Source organism: Salvelinus namaycush, chromosome 5 (assembly GCF_016432855.1).
Source record: "Salvelinus namaycush isolate Seneca chromosome 5, SaNama_1.0, whole genome shotgun sequence".
Lineage (NCBI taxonomy): Eukaryota > Metazoa > Chordata > Actinopteri > Salmoniformes > Salmonidae > Salvelinus > Salvelinus namaycush.
Genome location: NC_052311.1, coordinates 21,942,160 through 21,964,546, shown reverse-complemented (window position 1 = coordinate 21,964,546; position 22,387 = coordinate 21,942,160). Strand labels below are relative to the sequence as shown.

Genomic DNA, 22,387 nt, shown 5'->3' with positions numbered 1-22,387 from the left:
GGATGTCGTTGGTCACAGCCCGCATACCTCCCTGATGGTGTTTGTTTTATTTTACTCTCAGCTGTCACTGCAATCTCTTCCCATTTAGCTTTCAATCAACCTTTCACATTTTGTCCCGCCCTCAAAACACAGCTGGGTCCTGTTCGACTGATTAGACCATTTGGACAGAGCTTTCAAAGGCTGCCCAGTTATTTTATTTTTGCCATTTAATTGGTCTTTTGACCAATCACAGATCTTTTTCAGAGCTGATCTGAATGGTCAAATCCCAGATTATTAATGACTGGACAGACGAGAAGCATCTGGTACTGGCACACTTGCGTTCACCTGTCCAGTCATGTCTAGTCTGAGGGCTCTATTCAATCCGTATTGCGTAAATGTAAAGAGTGTTCCCGCGTGGGCGGAGACAGCATTCACAGTACACACTGCATATGTCGGCTCAATCTGAAATTACCTTTACATTTCAATCGTGCTGTAACGCAGAACTTCCGCAATACGGATTGAATCAAGCCCGTTATTTGTTCAAGGGAGGAATGAAGGATGCACTTTGAAAGAATTCCAATAAGGCCTTGGTATATGAAGAATGAATAAGGAAAACTCCAGCTACTGGCTCATCACAAGCCAATATACAAAAATTACATGGAAAAAGCACCAGAGGTCGTTGTCTTACAAAGATTTTTCATAGAGATGTTCTTTTGCAGTGAGTCTCCATGTTCTCACCCAAAGAAAATCAAATTTCTCAACATTCAAAACAAAAGTCAAAATCCTCAACATCGTGGAATTTGTAGGATGAAATGAGAATGATGCTGTTTTCAAATCATTTTATTTAAATGTTTTAGAAAATGTTATGTACAAAGTGCTGCTGGTTTGATTTATGGCCCAAAAAATGCCATATTCTCTCGAGCAAAGTTAAAAATTACACCTTTTGTCAAGAAAGTTAATTTATAACACTTTTTACAGCCATTCAAATATCTGAAACCAAATCCTGTGTGTTTTCTTACACAGACCTAAATAAACAGCATATTTACCTCTGTAAATATGACATTTTTCAGTAGCTAAGGAGTAAATACAAATAGTAATCAACAATGGAGACATTTCTCAAAATGGAGGTGAAGGAAATGGCGGCAGACATCCTCAGGAACAGGACATAGTTTTGCTAGTGTTTTCTCTTAAGAAAAGACAAAGAGCCGTTTCCTTCTTGGACTCTTTGCTTGGGTTGCCAAACTCAGCCATTCATACCATGGACAATGCTAACAAAGAATAGCACCATGTTGTTGCTCCCACTGATAAACACTTCTGACCAGAGAGAGAGAGTTAATCAGAATGATACAGAGGAGAATGTGCCACATGAGGGAAACAGTTTACTTGTGTAACATTTATCTCAAGCTAAATGTACACTGTGCTATGTAGGGAGTACTGTATAGTACATTGACTGTGTTCCAGCACTGAACAAAGGCCTTAGGTTAACTCCTCTCCCTTTTCTGGCCTTGGCCTGTTCCAGACAGGGAAGCAGTCTGTCTAGGACTAATAGTGTAATTGACCTCTCCTAATGGGGATATGTTAGGAGAAGAGGTTGCTGTTGTAAGCTTGAGCAGTTTGTCATTTCTGCAACCACAGCAAAAAGGAAAACACAGTCACCAGTTTGGGGGGATTGTAAGAACATACTGGAAATTCTAAATAGCCCAAACTAACAGGAACCAATCAAATGAAGTTGAGGCAACTGTTTTCAGACCAGGAGTTGGGCCTAAGATAGCCTCTACGAATCCAAGAGTGGACGACTCTCGTCTCTAACATGTAGGCTCCCTTTTTGTGAACAGTCACATCACAAGTCAGACTCTTGAATAAACTTCATTTGAATGTAATTTACCTGTTGTCTGCTGATTTTGTCCTGATGTAGAAGGTAATCTGAGACTAAATATCCACAGAGTAGTGTTATTAACCCAACTTTCAGTACCTTGGTCTGTATGTTGGTTTGTATTTTCAATGCTGACGAAATCCGCAAGCGACATGCACAATATGTAAAAAATGCCACAGACCAAATGTTGTCCCACGTAATCAGCTGGCAAATTTCACAAGCACTTCAAGCTGCTTTTGAAGTAATGCGCTTTGGTCAACAACATTCAGTTACATTTGGCTAATGTTGACATATTGTGCAGCACGTGAAATGCATCAGGAGATGGAAAATACAAGTGACAGAAACTACCGGCATGGCAAAAAGTTGTGTAAACAACACTTTCTTGTGGATACCCTATCTACACTTCCTACCGCCAAAAGGACCAACAGCACAGACAACCGGCAACGCACGTTTGAATATCATTGTATTCAACATTCTGGCTTGTAGAGACTGTCTTTTTTACAGCAACTTCTTTTAGACTGATTTCCATGATGTAACCATGTTAAGACAAGGCCTAAGGGAATTGGGCCGAGCAATGAGCCAGAGGGGACCCCTTTTCGGGGTTCCCAGAGTTCCGTGGCGCATTGGCAGCTCCTTCCAGCCCCAGCGAGCGCCGGTAGGCGGCAGACAATCTGTAGAGCACATCTGGCGAGGGGCGTGACTGGGAGTCGCCCTTCTGGGTCAGGAGCATGTTAAACAAGGTGTTGACCTCAGAGAGCAAGGCCCCGCCCAGCGGGCCATCCTTCTCCGGCGTCTTGCCGAAGGTGGAGAAGGAGGAGGAGTCAAGAGTGTCTGGGGAGCAATGGGTGTCGGAGGACGGTGGCCCGTTGGGGACAAAAATGTTCTTGTGGTAGTCTGCAGTGAGGGGGAGGGAGAGGCGGGCCATCCATGCAGGGTCCTCTATGTCAGCAAAGACGTCATCTGATAAGAGACAAGGAAAGAGATGAGAACATGTCGATAAAGTATAAAACTGGCAAAACAGTTAAACAGCATGTATATAAGACAAAGCAACAGCTCTACAGCAATACACCGCTGGACGTGACACAAAGCACCACATGGGTGACCTTTGTTATAGTATTTGTTGTTGTTGGCCAGTGTTGTTGTTTGCGCCTGAGAAAATGCATTTCCTCCTGTGAAAACAACATTAAATGAAATCTGAAGATGGGAGAATGATTATCTTGTATGTTAAAGACAAAGGGGGGGGGGGGGGGGGGGGGGGGGGCAGGATGGAGGAAATCACAGGAGGAGTATATTTATCTGGTATTTCCTGTCATCTCCTGGCTATATCCTGAGTTCTACTCAAGTAAAGTGGCCAAGTGGTTTTACACATAATGAGCATGTACAGACTCAGAACGGGTGAAAATCCACTTAAAGCTAAGCCAATCTCTAGAGTTAAGCATTCCAGGCATTGTTGTATATGCCTGATTATCTTGACCAACTTATCAATTTTCTAATTCTTTTTTTTGGGGGGGGGGGGGGGGGGTTAGTTGTAGTATAACTGATCATTTACATTTAAATGGTATGTTGAAAAAAAAACACGTTTCAACTAAATGGATAGAGACTATCGAGAGACATTTTTAAATGGCAAAACACAAGCAACATGCTAAAGGTTACAACTCCAGGAATAAAACATATAAAAAACACCAGTTTGACTGAAAATACACTGCAGAATTCAAAGGCTCATATTGATAAGTGAAACACCGCAATCATAGGCCAGCTGTGCACAATGCCATGAACCAGAGGGCTAGAGAGTTGCTGAATGACTCCTCTTGTTTTGGCCTCCCCAACTCTTTAACTTGATTCTCCTCACTTCAATCTGATTAGGCTCGTGGCCTAGAAAAAGCGCCTGCTGTGGATCACTCACCCTGTGGTCCTCATTAAATCACAACCAGACCTGGTGCACACACACTCAGCAACACACACACACTTGCAGAGAAGTCACTGAACGACCCCAGCAGCTAGCATCTCTCCCCACTCACATACATACAGTACACACACCCTAATTCTCCCTCTCAAACACACACACACTCATACTCTCTCCCCCCACTGTGACACTGACAGCCCTTGACTTAAATCTCAATCCATAAACTAAACAAATCCTTTTCCCGCTGTGTTTACCCTACACATCAGTGAAGAGTAACCTACACAAATCCCACATGACGTTCAGACGCATCATGTTTCGCCCCAAATCCCTGGAAGATAGTTATCCTCTGCGGTATTTGATTGGCATGTTCAAAGACTGAGCTCCATGTATGTGGGGGTTTTAGAATGAAAGCGAGTAAGCTCCATATATGTGGGGGGGGTTTAAACTCTTGAGTTGTTGAACCACACACACAGGTAATCAAACGAAGTGGCCCTGAATCAGTCAACCATCATTACTTCTAAGGCCATCTTTCATGTCTGTCATCTCCTGGAGACCTCAGAAGAGAGCGTTGCTAACAGGGCTAGCATGCATATAAACTGCCAGTAAACTAAAGGGGCAGGCTGGCCCTTGTACACGGTCTGTTGCGACTGCTTGACTTTGACACGGAGGCTGGGGAGGAAGTGTTAGCCCCACAGCAGACCACATCAGAGAGAGAGAGGTTAACTCACAAGCTAACTGCCTGGGTTCAATAAAATGCTGCTTCCTTGTCTGGCCGCTTTCTCTGCAAACACCTCTGTCCCCCCCTCCATCCGCTCTCTCTCTGTTTCTCTGTCCCTCTTACTGTCTAATTCAGGGGTGGGGTACTAGGACCGCGGATCAATTTCCAAAAAACAAATGGAACTAATTTGGGTCTGAGAGTTAGAATAGTAGAATACACAGGGTGCAATTTTGAAATGTGGTTGTGCATCAGCAGTTTTTCTCTTGTCAGTCACTGACAGTCACTCAATTAGCCCGTCAGCTATCTAAACTTGTAGTAGTCATGGTTGAATTACTGATGTGGGGCCCCAATTGATTTTGTTAGTCACTCTCACTCAAATATCATATTAAAAACTACAAACATTTCTCTCCACCCTATGACAAAATGTGTATAATTGCAGCAAACTTGCTTTAAAACTGCAACATTGTCTCTACACCCCATGGCTACACATTTTGCCATGGGGTGTAGAGAAAATGTTGCAGTTTTAAAGCAAGTTTGCTGCAATTATAAACATTTTGCCATGGGAAGGAGAGAAGATTTTGCAAAAAAGTTTTTCCGGTCCACAAAAGGCTAATGCCTACTCTGACTGCTTGTGTGAGTATGAATGTGGGTACGCAGACCCGCGAGCCACTAAGGCCCCTTATGATTTTTTGTGGCCCCCATCAAAGTTGATCATCCCTGGTCTAACCCCTTTTGTTTTTATGCCTGCAAACTCTTCTCCCTCTCCTTATCTCTCTCTCCCCCTCTCTCTACACCCCCACTCTCTCTATATCCCCTCTTTCTACACCCCCCACTCTCTCTATATCCCCTCTCTCTACACCTCCCCCACTCTCTCTATATCCCCTCTCTTTACACCTCTTCCCCCCACTCTCTACACCCCCCACTCTATATCTCATCCACCTCTTTCTACACCCCCACTTTATACCTCATCCCCCTCTCTACACCCCCCCACTCTATACCTCATCCCCCTATATCTACACCCTCCACTCTGTGCCTCATCCCTCTCTCTCTACACCCCCCCCTCTATACCTCATCCACCTCTCTCTACACCCCCCACTCCATATCTCATCCCCCTCTCTCTACACCCCCACTCCATATCTCATCCCCCTCTCTCTACACCCCCCACTCTATAACTCATCCCACTCTCTCTACACCCCCTACTCTATATCTCATCCCTCTCTCTACACCCCCACTCTATATCTCATCCCCCTCTCTCTACACCCCCACTCTATATCTCATCCCTCTCTCTCTACACCCCCCACTCTATATCTCATTTCCCTCTCCCACTCCCTTCTTCTCTTTATCTTCCGTGATCCATGGCTCGCCTCCTTGCAAACTTAATTAGACTGAACCCACCAGCAGGGAACCCCTAAATCCTCAGAAAACAATTACCCTCTTATTGGAACCAGAGGAACCCCCACACACCACATCACACAAACAGGTTTGATGTGGAGAACATCCCTTCTGTGGTAGATCGACTACAACCACAACCAAACACCCGCAAATATGGAAGCAGTTTAAAGCATACCGCCAAGCGTTAGATCTACAAACCTATTTAAAGTCAGAGCTCAGCTTTAATAACGGTCATAATCATCGGTTTAGTAAATCTAAAAACTCAATTGGTGATATGTGATTCATCTTCTATCGCCTCTTAGACTTTGATTCAACTTAGATTTTCAAGTGAACTGTCCCTTTAATGGGTGATATGGCTACCAAACAAAATAATGCAGATTTGAAAGAAAATAGCAGAGCTCAAGGACAGATAGAGATTGTGAGGCCACATTCTGAACAAGGGGTGCTGAAAACACTGATCTACACACTAGTGGTGCGCGGTTCAGTTGTTTGTTCACCCGTACACAATTGCTAATAACCATCCACAACAGGTCATAACCTATCCACAACCGGTCATAACCATCCACAACCGGTCATAACCTATCCACAATCGGTCATAACCCATCCACAACCTGTCATAAACCATCCACAACCGGTCATAACCATCCACAACCGGTCATAACCATCCACAACCGGTCATAACCCATCCACAACCGGTCATAAACCATCCACAACCAGTCATAACCCATCCACAACCGGTCATAACCCATCCACAACCGGTCATAACCCATCCACAACCGGTCATAACCCATCCACAACCGGTCATAGCCTATCCAAAACCGGTCATAACCCATCCACAACCGGTCATAACCCATCCACAACCGGTTATAACCCATCCATAACCGGTCATAACCCATCCACAACCGGTCATAACCCATCCACAACCAGTCATAACCCATCCACAACCAGTCATAACCCATCCACAACCAGTCATAACCCATCCACAACTGGTTATAACCCATCCACAACCGGTTATAACCCATCCACAACCGGTCATAACCCATCCACAACCGGTTATAACCCATCCACAACCGGTCATAACCCATCCACAACTGCCTGACTAGACTATATGTGATAAAGGATAAAGTGAAAATCTGAGGCCTGCACCCAACCCTAACCCTCTAATTTGTAAAATGCAGTCAGAAACTGTGGAAAGTTTTTTCGTTGTTGTCTTATTTAGATATGTTTCTGCTTATATTTTCTGACATTTTGGTAGGCTATTTGTTAGTCCAGGGTTTGATGATGAGTTGTTTATCTGAATCAGCTGTGTAGTGCTAGGGCAAAAACCAAAACATGCACCCAAGGGGGGACCCAGGACTGAGTTTGGGAAACCCTGTGTTAGTCAACTTGTCTATAGTTAGAAACATGCAGCTTCTCTTTTGTCGTTATATGTTGCACTAGAAGACTAAATAATCCCTTGCTCAGCAGCATAATGTCATGTAGCTGAAATACTATCAGCTTTTATGATACTGATAAAGATAGCACCTCTACAGATGGTATCTAACTGCGCATTCACATTCAAGATGCTGAAAGAAAGAAATTATATTTCTCCACTCCTGTTCCCGAGTCAAAATGTTGCCTACATTTGGTGCCTCATTTTACTGCAAGAAATGCTTAGTTCTGCAGGAGTTCATGTTAAATGTCAAACTCATTCTATGGAGGGCCTAGCATCCGTGGGTTTTCCTTTTCAATTAAGACCTAGATAACCAGGTGAGGGAAGTTCTTTACTAATTTGTGACCTTAATTCATCAATTAAGAACAAGGCTGGAGCGAAAACCCGCAGACACGTGTTACAGACCTACAGCCAGTCTCCAGATTTCAGTTTCTATTTAACCCAGGGGTTTAAAACTCATTCCATAGACAGCCAGGCGAGGGGAATTCCTTACTAATTAATGACCATATTTCATCAATTAAGTACATGTGAGGAGAGAAAACCCGCAGACACTCGGCCCTCCGTGGAATGAGTTGGACACGTGTTTGGAAAAATAACGTTCCAAATCAAATCAAATTGTATTTTTTTCCCAAGGAAAACAGACTATTTCTCAGGCCCAGATGCTAGAATATGTATATAATTGACAGATTAGGATAGAAAACACTCTAAAGTTTCCAAAACTGTCAAAATATTGTCTGTGAGTATAACAGAACTGATTTTGCAGGCGAAAACCTGAGGAAATCCAACCCGGAAGTGCCTTTTATTTGGAAAAATCCCTGTTCCATTGCCTGCATATCCTCCATTTAAAGGGGTATCAACCAGATTCCTTTTCCAATGGCTTCCACATGTTGTGAACAGACTTTAGACATAGTTTCAAGCTTTTATTTTGAAAAATGAGCGAGATTTATCAAAAATTTATTAAAAACTTTTACATGTTTCTACGAACATTACGGATACTTTTGGGAATTTTCGTCTGCCCTTCACGACCGGCACGAGCCTGTGGTTTTCTGAACATAACGCGCAAACCAAATGGAGGTTTTTGGTTATAAAAATAATCTTTATCGAACAAAAATAACATTTAAGTGTAACTGGGAGTCTCGTGAGTACAAACATCCGAAGATCATCAAAGGTAAGCGATCAATTTTATTGCTTTTCTGACTTTCGTGACCAAGCTAATTTGCGGCTAGCTGTTCGTAATGTTTTGTCTAGTGATCGATAAACTCACAAACGCTTGGATTGCTTTCGCTGTAAAGCATATTTTCAAAATCTGACACGATAGGTGGATTAACAACAAGCTAAGCTGTGTTTTGGTATATTTCACTTTTTTTTGGCGCTCTGCAATTCAGCGGTTGTTTACGAAAATGATCCCGTTAAAGGGATCCGTGCGCCAAGAGGTTTTAACCTATCTGAACAGTATGCTACAGCAGTGGTTCTCAAATGATGGGGCGCGTTAGGAGTCGGCAGGGGTGGGGGTGCGGGGGTTGGACTGAGTTTTTAAGGAACTCAGTCTGGCTTTAAATGTACTCTTGAAAGTTGTAATAGTAGAATGCACTAGGTGCAATTTCGAAATTGGGTAGTACACGTTCAGTTTTCCTCTTGTCATGTCAGTCATTGCATACCTTAGAGAGCTATTTATAACTTGTCAGAAATGTCCAGATCAACTAGCCCATGTCAGCTAACATTTATTTATTTAGGTTTTTTAACCCATAGATATAGTTGTAATTTTTTTGTCACTCAAATATCACATGAATACACATTAGACATAGCAAAATGTATAGAATTGCGAGAAAATATGCTTTAAAACTGCTAAATGTTCTTTGCGCCCCATGACAAAATGTGTAGAATTGCAGGAAATAAGCTTTTTTTTTCTCTCCAACAACAAGAGGGGTGTGAACAGATTGTGACATGAACAGTGCTTGTGCCCATAGAAATCTTCTAAGAAGAATGGCGCCGGAGGAGAAGGCTGCCGTTTTACAGACTCCTAACCAATTGTGCTATTGTGTGTTTTTTCGCCTTATTTGTAAACTTCTTTTGTACATAATGTTTCTCCCACCGTCTCGTATGACCGAAAAGCGCTTTTGGATATCAGAACAGCGATTACTCACCTCATACTGGACAAATATTTTTTCTTTAACGAGTCAGACGCGAAGGATTTACTTCAGACACCCGACAAGGCCCAAATCCCGGTCAATCGCATGAAGAAGAGATGGAGATATCGGGGACGTAGGTCGGGGTGCCTTGTAAGGATCCGACGGCGGGTGGGCAATCTGCCTTTACCATCAGTCCTATTAGCCAACGTACAATCATTGGATAACAAAATAGACTAGCTACGATCACAAATATCCTACCAACGAGACATTGAAAATTGTAATATCTTATGTTTCACCGAGTCATGGCTGAACGACGACACGGATTATATACAAAAATAAAATTAAACCATCTAGTGTTCAGCGAAATAACAACACAATGTCAAATACAGGTAGCCTAGTCGAATAATTAACATTCAATCACATTAACCGTTACTCTCTAGCAGGAATTTCATTAATGGTCCGTATGTAGCTAAACATTCCGTTTGCTCTAAAATGGCTAAATGGTTAAAAAAAAGTAAGAGAGACACATACCGCGTCCATAGAGACACATACCAGCTCTACTGGTAGTACTGCTACTACCAGCAGTACTACACCTGCACCTGTTGATGATACAAGTTGTTCTGCTTCCATGAGCACATCCAACGCAAGCATCAGTAATTATACATTTGTTGTTAGCCCAGCTAGCATGGACACTGACAGTTGTGAATCTGATGAGAACTACATTGATTTGGGGTTCACTTATATTGGGAGTAGTGCCTTTCCTCAGCCACAGTGTGTTATATGTGCAAAAGTACTATCTCACAACTCGATGAAACCTTCACTCTTGCGCAGACATTTAGAAACAAAACAAGCCTATTTGAACATGCCTATTATTTTTTTGCGAGAATTAAGACAACTTTCGAGTAGTAAGATATGTATAAAAGCAACAGATACCATTAATAAGAAGGGGCTAGAAGCGTCTTATATGGTGAGCTACCGAGTGGCTAGGACAGGCAAGCCCCATACTATTGTGGAGGACTTAATTCTTCCTGCTGCCGCGGATATGGCTGGGACAATGCTGGGGGGAAAAGCCCCCAAAAACTATACAGACAGTGCCTTCATCAAACAACACTGTTTCACGACGCATCAGTGACATGGCAGGAGATTTTGAAACAATTACTGCTTCGCATACAAGCCAGTGAATTCTATGCGTTACAGCTGGATGAGTCAACAGACGTGGCGTGCCTGGCACAGCTCCTGGTATGTGTCTGTTACGTTTATGGGTGGTCAATTAAGGAAGACATTCTCTTCTGCAAACCACTGGAAACCAGGACAACAGGAGAGGATATTTTTAAAGTATTGGACAGCTTTGTGACATCAAATGGACTTTGGTGGTCAAGATGTGTTGTTATCTTTAGTGATGGTGCAAAAGCCATGACATGCAAGCAGTTGCTCCTGACGCCACTTGGGTACAATGCAGCATCCACTGAGAGGCTCTTTCTGCCAAGGGAATGCCTGACAGCTTGAAAGACATTTTGGGCACTACAGTGAACATGGTTAACTTTGTTAAAGCAAGGCCCCTGAACTCTCGTGTATTTTCTGCACTCTGCAATGATAAAAGCAGCGACCATGTAACGCTTTTACAACATACAGAAGTGCGCTGGTTATCAAGGGGCAAAGTATTGAATTGAGAGATGAGCTTAACGTTTTCTTTACTGACCATGATTTTCACTTGTCTTGCATGATGATGAGTTTCTCACAGGACTGGCCTATCTGGGTGATGTTTTTTCTCGCCTGAATGACCTGAATCTAGGATTACAGGGACTCTCCGCAACTATATTCAATATGCGGGACAAAATTGAGGCTATGATTAAGAAGTTGGAGCTGGCACTAAGATGCTGGCACTAAGACCGCACTCAATGAGCTGTGTACGGCCATAAGCAAACAGGAAAATGCTCATCCAGAGGCGGCGCTCCTAGTGGCCAGTGAATTTAATGCAGGAAAACTGAAATCAGTCTTACCTCATTTCTACCAAAATGTCACCTATACAACTAGAGGTGAAAAAAACTCTAGATCACCTTTATTCCACTCACACAGATGCATACAAAGCTCTCACTCGCCCTCCATTTGGCAAATCTGTACTCCTTTACTCCATGTTCCACCCACGACTGCATGGATGCGCACGACTCCAACAGCATTTAAAAAAAAGTTTTCTGAAGACACAACGGTGCTAGGCCTGATCACCAACGATAATGAGATAGCCTACAGGGAGGAGGTCAGAGACCTGGCAGTGTGGTGCCAGGAAAACAACCTCTCCCTCAATGTCTGCAAGACAAAGGAGCTGATCGAAAATAAATAATGTTGACTACAGGAAACGGAGGGTTGAGCACGCCTCCATTCACATCGACGTGGCTGTAGTGGAGCTGGCCGAAAGCTTCAAGTTCCTCTGTGTCGACATCACTAAGGATCTATCATGGTCCAAACTCACCAACATAGTTGTGAAGAGGCACGACAATGACTCTTCTCCCTCAGGAGGCTGAAAAGATTTGGCATAGGCCCTCAGATTCTCAGAAAGTTCTACAGCTGCACCATTGAGAGCATCTTGACTAGCTGCATCACTGCTTGGTATGGAAACTGCTTGGCAGCTGACAGCAAGGTGCTACAGAAGGTAGTTCGGAGGGCTCAGTACATCACTGGGGCTGAGCTCCCTGCCATCCAGGACCTCTATACCAGGTGGTGTCAGAGAAAGACCATAAAAATTGCCAAAGACTTCAACCATACAATTCATAGACTGTTCTCTCTGTTACCGCACGGCAAGCAGTACCGATGAACCAAGTTTGGAACTAACAGGACCCTGAACAGCTTCTACCCGCAAGCCATAAGACTGCTAAATAGTTAGTTAAATAGATAACCAAATAGCTACCCGGACTCTCTGTATTGACCATTTTTGCACTACATTTTTTTGACTTATCACATACTCTTCTGCTACTGTTTATTATCTGTCACTCTATTCATATGTATATCAAATAAAATTTTAATTGTCACATGGACTGAATACAACAGGTGTAGTAGACCTTACCGTGAAATGCTTACTTACAAGTCCTTAACCAGCAATGCAGTTCAAGAAATAGAGTTAAGAAAATATTGACTAAATAAACAAAAGTTTAAAAAAATTATCAATAAAATCTAAAAGTAACACAAGAAAATTACATAACAGTAACGAGGCTATATACAGGGGGTACCAGTACCGAGTCAATGTGCTGGGGTACAGGTTAGTCAAGGTAATTTGTACATGTAGGTAGAAGTTGACCTAAATTCCCTCGTACCCCTGCACATCGGCTCGGTACTGGTAACCCGTGTATACAGCCAAGTTATCGTTACTTATTGTGTATCTATTTTTACTATATTATTATGTGTTTTACTTTTCTTTATTTCTCAATTTTCTTTCTCTCTGCATCATTGGGAAGGGCCCCGTAAGTAAGCAGTTTACTACACCTGTTGTTTACGAAGCATGTGGCAAACAGATTTGATTTGAAACGTCAGAGGTGAGACTATCTGTTCACTGCCTCAGGGCAGAGTGGAGGGTGGTGACGGGGGTGTCTGTCTGTTTGTTCTATACAGCTTCAAAAATGGGACTACCATAGCAAAATACAAGAAAGAAAGACTCTCCAGGTGAGAAGACAAAACATCTGAGAAACAGGCGGCTTAAACATAGTCAGGAATCCTCAAAGAGCCTGAGCTTTTCACCATTCGCGTGTCTCACAAATATAGTGTGACTTACAATGCTAATGGAGGACCCGTTTGCCTTTGGGTACGGGTGACTCAAGGATTACACACAGACACACACGCAGGTCTTTGTAACACCTCTGTGTGAGATTACTGTACCAGCATAGACTTTAAATTGCTCTCACTGAAGATCAACCGAAAGATAGAAATCCCTGTATTTGCCCGGAGGTCTTAAGTGAGAAAAACTATGGGGTGTGTCTTTGATTTGAAAAGAACAAAGACAGGGCTCCTAGTCAGAACGAGACAATGACCTGAACAATACCTGGAAGGAACTCCACACATATATTTACCGTGTATGTTGGACTATAGAATGTGAACATATTAGTCTGTTCGACCATACAGAGCGCTGCGCTCACTACTGTTTCACATACAGTATATCCCAATGTGAATCTTTACGACTGAGTGAAAACACCCATTGTTAGTCATTTAAGTCAGCTATGAATTGTCAGAACAGAATGAAGCCCCACAGAGAGCTAGGAATGCAAGTAAAAGTATTTTCTCTTTGTTAGTTTTGACCATTGTTTGTTTTAAGTTTTCTTCAATGTTATTGTTGTTTGTTGACTATAAAATAGTATAAGTTCTCTTTAGTGGTGAAATGGTATTCTGATGTATATGGGACAACCTAGTAAAATAAAGGTTTAATTGAAAAATAACAAAAGGTTCTTACCAGGGTTGTTGAGCAGGGTGTTAAGGTCCTCCTCCAGTAGCAGGTCGACAGGGGAGTCTCGGCCCGTGTCCCAGTCCATGTCTCCGGCTTCACTCTCGCCATGGCCACTGTCCTTGGTGCTCTGACAATCAGTGTCCTGAACGCCGGTCCTTCAGGGAAGCAGAGGAAACAGACAGGGGAGTGTCAGGGACAGTGAGGGAGGACATTTTAGAACCAATGTCAGCCATCTTGTGGAACCATCATTATGACTGTCCTGTTAAATGTTCCCAAATTGTGATGGGAGAAAGTTGATTCCATTCTGGAAATATGCTGACCTGAGCTCAATATAATAGTTTAAAGGACCAGTGCAGTCAAGACCTTGCTTTTCCTGTGTTTTATATATATTGACACATCAAGAGGTTGGAACAATACTCTGAAAATTGTGATAATGCCCTTTTAGTGTAAGAGCTGTTAATAAAGACTGCCCAAAATGTCTGCCTGTTTTAGTGGGATGGAGTTTTGGCCTGCCTTGTGACATCACCAGGGGGTAAATTAGTTAATAACCAATAAGAAAGGTAGTTCCAAATCTCTCTCCTCCCAGACAATCCTAGCAAAACTATTGCTTGAGAAATTGCACTTTGCTAAGAAGCATTTTTTTTTAAACAATTTAATAAGGCTGCAGCACTCCACCGATCAGGTGGCCAACTCCTCAGTAAAAGGCACATGACAGCCCGCTTGGAGTTTTCCAAAAGGCTCCTAAAGACTCTCAGACCATGAGAAACAACATTCACTGGTCTGTTGAAACCAAGATTGAACTCTGGCCTGAATGCCAAACGTCACATCTGGAGGAAACCTAGCAACATCCCTACGGTGAGGCATCGTGATGGCAGCATCATGCTGTGGGGATGTTTTTCAGCGGCAAGGACTGGGAGACTAGTCAGGATCGAGGGAAAGATGAACGGAGCAAAGTACAGACTGATCCTTGATGAAAACCTGCTCCAGAGTGCTCAGGACCTCAGACTGGGGTGACTCTAAGCACACAGCCAAGACAACGCAAGAGTGGCTTTGGGACAAGTGTCTGAATGTCCTTGAGTGGCCCAGCCAGAGCCCGGACTTGAACCCGATCGAATATCTCTGGGGAGACCTGAAAATATCTGTGTAGTGACGCTCCCCATCCAACCTGAGGAGATTGAGACGGTCTGCAGAGAAGAATAGAAGAAACTCCTGAAATACAGGTGTTCCAAGCTTGTAGCGTCATATCCAAAAAGACTCCAGGCTCTAATCACTGCCAAAGGTGCTTCAACAAAGTACTGAGTAAAGGGTCTGAATACTTTTGTAAATGTGATATTTCCATTTTTTATCTTTAATAAATTTGCAGACATTTCAAAAAAACTGTTTTTGGTTTGTCATTATGGGGTATTGTGTGTAGATTGATGAGGGCAAAAAACAACTCCATCCATTTTAGAATAAGGCTGTAACGTAACACAATGTGGAAAAAGTCAAGGGGTCTGAATACCCTCCAAATGCACTGTACTTCTAGGTGTTTTAGTGTTTAATGATAAAATACCAGAGACTTGAGGTATAGACTGATAACAGACATTGCTCCCTGTCAGAGACGTTATCTGAGCCAGTCAGAGCCAGACAGACCTGGACCCAAGGGAGATAGCTAGGCCAATCAGGCCAGAGACAGGAAGTCTCACCCAATCAGGTAGACTAATGTACCTCTCAGTGGGGGGGGGGGGGGGGGGTCAACATCCCACATAGTTGGCCATGATGACACGTAAAAACAGATACCCGAGTAGAGGAGAAAAGTCTGCATTGTGCCTGTGTCTTGTTTTAAGATGATCTCAATTAAAGAATGACAGACTCTTCATTCCTCGTGCTAGCAAAGAAGCCGAACCAGATAGAAACCTCTCACGCCATACTATAGATGATAATAACTTTGTGGTCATTGGATGTGCTGGTTCCTGCCCTAGAGGCATGAGTCAGGGCAGTGAGTCATGCTCTAACATGCCCCCTGACACATTGACTGACTGGCAGACCACCTAGGTCATGAGACACTCTTCCTGTTACTGGCAGACTGAGGGCAGAGGAGGCCTTCTGGTTTATCAGACACAAACCTGCGCTCTATTGCCTAGTTATATTCATAGGAGCATTTGAAACTAAAATTATTTATAGGGTGCCTTCGAGCAGAGAAAATAAATCTCAAAGGGATCACTTGTACATATAAAGGATACGTATAAATGAAAAAACATAATGTTGTAAATATATTCGCTTTTGAGATAAGTGAACATTTTGTGAAGAAATACATAATGAAAATCTCAAATAAATGATGCATTTAGAGGTAGTAGTGATCAACAGCCAAATGGCTCTGAAACAAAGGAGGGATAATTAAAAGAAAAAGGGAAGAAAATCCAAAAAGAAAGAGGAAATGTAGTCACCTGCCAGCGCGATGGGAGTACTTGTTGCCTCGGAAGTTGGGTCTCGGCTGCAGCTGGCCCTGGTGGAGTAGGGAGAGGAGCTGGGAGATCTGCTGTAAATTGGCAGGAGGAGAGAGGGGTTAGGAGACAGTAACCTTGTTTTAAATTTGCAGGAGGAGAGAGGGGTTAGGAGACAGTAACCATGTTTCCAGCCAACCTAAGTCATGCCTTATAAAAAAAAAAATAACACGACAGGTGTGATGGAAAGACTAAGTGTCAGTACAATTTCATCAATGTCGATAGACTTTTTGTTCGCTGGACATGGTGCGCCATTTTTGTGTCTGTAAAACGAATTATGCAACAATTGCAATGGAAAAGCTTTTAAGCGGCGCAAATATTAATAAAATAACCATCATGTCGAAGTAAACTTGTAGTCACAAAATACTATGTTTTGTGGTCCTCCCATGACGACTTTGAAAACCATGCAGCTTATTAGGCTACAGATGAAATAAATAATGCTGGTGAAATGATAATCGGTGCTTGGCTGCTAATTTAGTAATAAAAATGATCTCGCTCTTATCCATAATCGCATCATGTACCGTCTGCACTGTGCCAATCTGCAAGCTGTTGGTGCCAAGACCAGAGTGGGCACATTTGCTCTTTATCAAATACTTTTTGTGCCAAAATCATCGATAAAGATAACAATTGAATGGAAACACACAACTTTTTATTCGGTACATGGAAACTTAAGCCCAAAAGTGTTTTTTATGTGCCCTTCATCATCACGCACAGCATTTTATTTGCAAAAAGTCAGTTTGATGGAAGCGCACCTCTAGTGGGGAAATTCTCAGATTTGAGAATATCCGCATGAAAATATGTCACTAATTGGATGGAAACCAGCTATTGATATTATAACACAGAAGTCAGAATAACAAACTAGTGCTTGGGGAATGTGGTGTATTGAGGCTGTTTGGACAGTTTTATACCAACTGTCTGGGATATCGTTTTACTCCCTGACAAAGGCAATGCCAACAAACGTCAGAGTTTTTAATCTACTAAATTGAACAGCATGAAGTGCTGTGGTTCTCATTGTTTATCTATGTTCATGGTATATGTTGGTTTAACTGTTGCAACATGTGAAAGAAAGGTGACTTTCTGTGGGAGAGGGAATGGGTGTCATTCAATTAGACAATTGGAGCGGTTTGTGCTGGCATCTTTTTTATAGGACCGGATGTGCTGCTAACTGTGGCCCCAAGCTCAGAGGAAACAGCCTTCGTGATGTGAAGAGAGGGAAGTGTGTGTGTGTGTGTGTGTGTGTGTGTGTGTGTGTGTGTGTGTGTGTGTGTGTGTGTGTGTGTGTGTGTGTGTGTGTGTGTGTGTGTGTGTGTGTGTGTGTGTGTGTGTGTGTGTGTGTGTGTGTGTGCGTAGGCACATGTATGTGTTGCACACAGAGGGCCGAGGGTGGGCAGGAAAGTGCTTTTACATAAAGGACTATTCTTCTCTGACCAGTTTCCTTCCAGGATGAACCTCCGAAATATGAACATGTGGAGGAGGAGGACGGGGGGACTCTAAAGCCGAAGTGCCAAGTGGGGCGAGCGGGCGGGCGGGGGTGCAGGAAAGGTGGGTCAAGAATCAGGCCTCTTCCTGCTGTTAAAATGGAATTCACATGAGGCCTTCAGACCTTGCCAGACTCTATGTTATAAGCCCATTGGGTGTTGGCATTGTCGACTGAGTGAATTCTCCATCAATGAGGATGCATCGTTTGACTAGCACAGCACTTCTGTGTTGGAAACCAGACCTTTACAGTTGCTGTTTTTCTTGCTTAAAATGAGCTCAGAAATTGCAATTTGGGCCATTTGTAACTGACAACTCGAGGTCCTTACATGTCAAGGCAGTATTACCTTACACTACAGACATATCAGAGCTTACTTTGGCTGGGTTTCCCCCTTAGAGAATAAGAGTGGTCTACTGATTCTTCCTGGCATTTGTCCTCCCCTGTATGAATCTGTTATGTGATATTGAGTAAAAGGAGAGATTGCTCGGGGGGCACAGAAGTAGACAGGATTACAGTGGCTGACACATGAGCACCTGAATAAACTCAATGCTTTGGCTCCAGCATCATCTGTCAGCTGTCCCCTCAGGCTTCCTATATGTAAGCTATACACCAGGCCAAAATAGCAGAGGAACAGAGGGGGAAAATATTTGCTCTCAGGATTACACTTAATTACTTACAGTAATTCTTTAAGTGAAAAAAATAAGGCCTATATACAAAACAAAAGTCTGTTATTAGTTAGATGTATATATGGTATCATCTAACATGAGAATGATGGAAATCAAGGTAATGCATTGCATGATATATACCAAATGTGCATTCATGTTTGTAGTATTTATAACTAAAATGTTTATTACCTGTACTTCTGGAGAGGCAGCAGACAGCTCGATGGAGTTGTCTCCGAAGGCAGCCATGGAGAGACGGACCAAGTTCCTCAGCATCCGTTTGTGGTCTTCAGCATCATGTACACCTCTGGTGTCTGTGTTCTTGGACGTTCTAAGTGTTGCTACCTGGGACACTGGGGAGGATGGTTCTGGCTCTTCAACGTCAGGCCTAGCCTGGATCTCAGAGTTCCCATGTCGCCTCAGGGTGCTGGTCTGAGAGAGTGAGGAGGACAACGAAGGGTTTCTTGCCTTGCGCAGGGTTCGGTAAGGAGTGGTGGGGGTTCGAGGGAGAGTGCCATCCAGCTCCATGCTCCCAGGTTTCCTGAGTGTTCTGGTATGGGAGACTGGCAGCGTTGCGCCCCCATCAGGGTAGGCCTGGGAGTGGACTGTTGGGTACATGGAGGTGGCTATGCTGTATTGCATTTCGGTGTGCTGCTCTTCAACCACCAGGGGCATAGGGGAGAGGGGCTGGGCTTCATCCTCGTCTTCCGGAGGGTCCTCCCTTCGTCCCCTCAGGACTGGCACCAGCTGGATGTCCGTCTTCCTGATGTTCTTCTGTGGACGGCGAGGGTGACGCGTGTAGGTGGACTCAGCCATCCTGCAGTTGTAGGCATGGTTGTCTCGTTTCGTGGGGCGACAGAAGGTGGTCACCAGGGCAACAGCCAGGAGAAGCAGGAGGCAGCTGGCCCCAAGGCATATGGCCATCATCATGGTGAAACTCAGATGGCCACGGTTACCAGGGGCTGAGTTCTTCAGATGGTCCTGCAAGTTGATGAAAGTAACCTCCAAGGTGACCTTTGTCACTAGCCTTGGAGAGCCCTTGTCCGATACGGCGATATCCACTTTGAAAGTCTTCCCAATGAGCTCTGTAGCATTGGTCGTGTTAACATACAGTTGTCCGGTAGTGTCGTCGAGTCTGAACAGTCCTGTGGGGTTTCCATCTGTGATCATGTAGCTGAGTTTTCCATTGAGGCCAGAGTCTAGATCGTTGGCCTTGATGGTAGTGGCCAGGAATCCTGAAAGTCCATTTTGTGCAGAGCGATTGATCGGAGGATAGGTGGAGCCTTCTTCAGTACCATCCCCTAGCTCTGTCACCATCTCCCCCTTCTCTGCGTTGACAGGGACGCTCACAAAGGCTATGCCTTTCTTTGGCATTGGCTCCTTGATGACGGGGTAGTTGTCATTGACATCCTGGATCTCGATGAGTACCGTGGCAGTGCTGGTGAGGGGTGGATGCCCATGGTCTATGGCCTCCACGATGAAGGAGTAGGTGGGAGACTCCTCATAGTCCAATGACTGCTGGGCGCTGACTACGCCACTGATGGGGTGGATGGCAAAAGATGCCGTGGGAGTTCCCAGTTCATTGGACTCTCGGATGGAGTAGGACACCCTGCCGCTGAGCTCAATGTCCACATCATTAGCTTCTACCTTGAGGACCTGTAGGCCTACGGCATTGTTCTCCTTGAAGGAAGCCCTGTAGTGGGACTTGGAGAACACAGGGGCATTGTCATTCTCATCCAACACATGGACAACTAGGTATCTAACACATGACAGTGGAGGGTCACCGTAATCCTGGGCAAGTAACGTGAGATTATACTCCATGACCTTTTCGCGATCCAGGGTGCCATTGGTTACGATCATGTAGTTGTCGCCATGTATTTTCTTGAGGCGGAAGTGGCCTGATCCGTGCCAGATGTGGGCATGCACATTCCCATTGTCCCCGGAATCTGCATCAGAGACCATCACCAGTGCGAGGAATGTGTCCTCCGGTGCACCCTCTAAAACAGTTGCTACTGGAGAATCAGGAGGTGTCCAAGTCACGTGGATCCTTGGTGCATTATCATTGATGTCCCTCAGCTTGACGTGTAGTTTACAGTGAGAGGGGATGGCGTTGGGCCCAAGATCGCGAGCCTGGATGTCCACCTCATAAGAGTGTTTGTCCTCATAGTCCAGTTGGCCTTTTAAGGTCACTGCCCCACTCTGGGGGTGGACACTGAAAAGCTTCTGCACCTCGGGTGGAGCATGTTTGCTTAGAGAGTACTCAACCTCCCCATTGGCCCCTTGATCAGGGTCCGTGGCCTTGAGGTTGATGACGATAGTCCCACGGGCTGTGTCCTCGGTTAGTTCCACGGTGGGGGTGCTATCCTCAAACATGGGGCTGTTATCGTTAGAGTCCAAGACTTTGACTCTGACCAGAGTACTGCCCGACCTGGGAGGGTTCCCCTTGTCCCAGGCCACCAGAGTCAGCTCGAAGGAGGACTGCACCTCCCTGTCCAGCTCCTTGATCACCACCAGCTCTGCTTGCTTTGGCCCATCCGCAGTGCTCCTTACATCCAGGGCAAAGTGCTGGTTAACGGACAGTGAGTAGGTCTGCAGTCCATTGGGGCCGGCATCCGGGTCCACGGCTCGGTCCAGGGGAATCCGCATCCGCAACGTGGCCGTCTCAGAGATCTCCAATTCCTGCTTGCCACTGGGGAAGGTGGGGCTGTGGTCATTCAGGTCCATCACCTCCACCCGCACCCTCAGAAAGTGGATAGCACCACCTTTCCTGTAGAGGACACTGAAGGCCAGCTCACACAGGTCCGAGCCTCGACATAGCTCCTCCCGGTCCAGCTGTCCCAGAGTGGAGAGAGTTCCGTCTCTCGCTCCGATGGAGAAAGGCAGGGCTTGACCGTGCTCCACGACCTGGAAATCCTCCAATGCCTCTGTCTCGCCTCTCTGACGCAGGTCATCGACCAGATGGCCGACCCTAGTGCCCACAGGTTGCTCCTCCCAGACTCTGTACATAACAGTTAATGGGGCCGGGTCTGAAGACTGGGCCCCAGAAGCAAGACACAGAACCAGCAGTAGAGCCAGCAGCATGACTGTGTGAGATATTACTGTCCTGTCCAGCATTTAAAAGGGCATGTCTAACACCCACTATAAACTACTGAGATAAGGTGGTGTAATTGTTTTCCCCTACTCTAAAATGATCTTCTTCAATTTAAATACTGATGACTGATGAAAAAAGTTCAACCTTTTGATAGAAAATATCTCCTTTGAAAATAGCCTGCTACAGTAAAATGTTGATAGTTCAATATCTGAGTTCCAAATCAACAAAACATAGAATTATGTTTTTATCAGTATAAACCATTAATCAAACCGCTCATCCACCCATATTCTTACACTTTTACAGAGCTCTGAATATCAGCACAAAATATACCAACAATTACAGCTCAATCTATCAATGAAACAATCAAATGTATTTCCTAACAAAACAGAATTAAAATCGATATTAAAGATAACCCTACATCCTTTTTATACCAACAACCTTACAACCCTTAAATTGAGTCAGAGAACCAAATCACAAACCCTATAACTATAACTCTTGCCTCCCTCTCTTACACATACATACACTCATAGCTTACTGCATTACTCACACAGCTGCTGGCTCCCAGCCTCTCGGTTCATCAGCTTGTAGCTACAAAGTAAAGTTAGGAGAACACTGAGGAAGTTTGGATCTGTGATGATACAAGCAGGGGAGGACCCAGCCAATCAGAACAGGAGGCATGGAGCATATGCAAATCTGGAATCCACAACCTAAAACAGAAAAAAATGGGCCCTCAGGAAATTAAGCAGGAGTTGAAACAACATTTGAGTGCTTTTGAAGAAATGTGATCCTCCCTCTCTGCCCCCAGACCACATTTTGCCTTGT

General features: G+C 44.3%; 1 protein-coding gene across 1 annotated transcript; it reads right to left on the bottom strand.

Annotated features, from left to right (window-relative positions):
• Window positions 1-804: 804 nt before the first annotated feature.
• On the bottom strand, window positions 805-22,145 carry LOC120048050 (protocadherin-12-like). Its single transcript, XM_038993737.1, has 4 exons — window positions 18,667-22,145; window positions 16,279-16,370; window positions 13,859-14,007; window positions 805-2,812 (listed from the first exon to the last, which is right to left on the bottom strand). Exons 1-4 carry the CDS (start codon window positions 21,586-21,588, stop codon window positions 2,406-2,408), a joined length of 3,570 nt encoding a protein of 1,189 aa, XP_038849665.1. The 5' UTR covers window positions 21,589-22,145; the 3' UTR covers window positions 805-2,405.
• Between the last annotated feature and the right edge of the window lie 242 nt (window positions 22,146-22,387).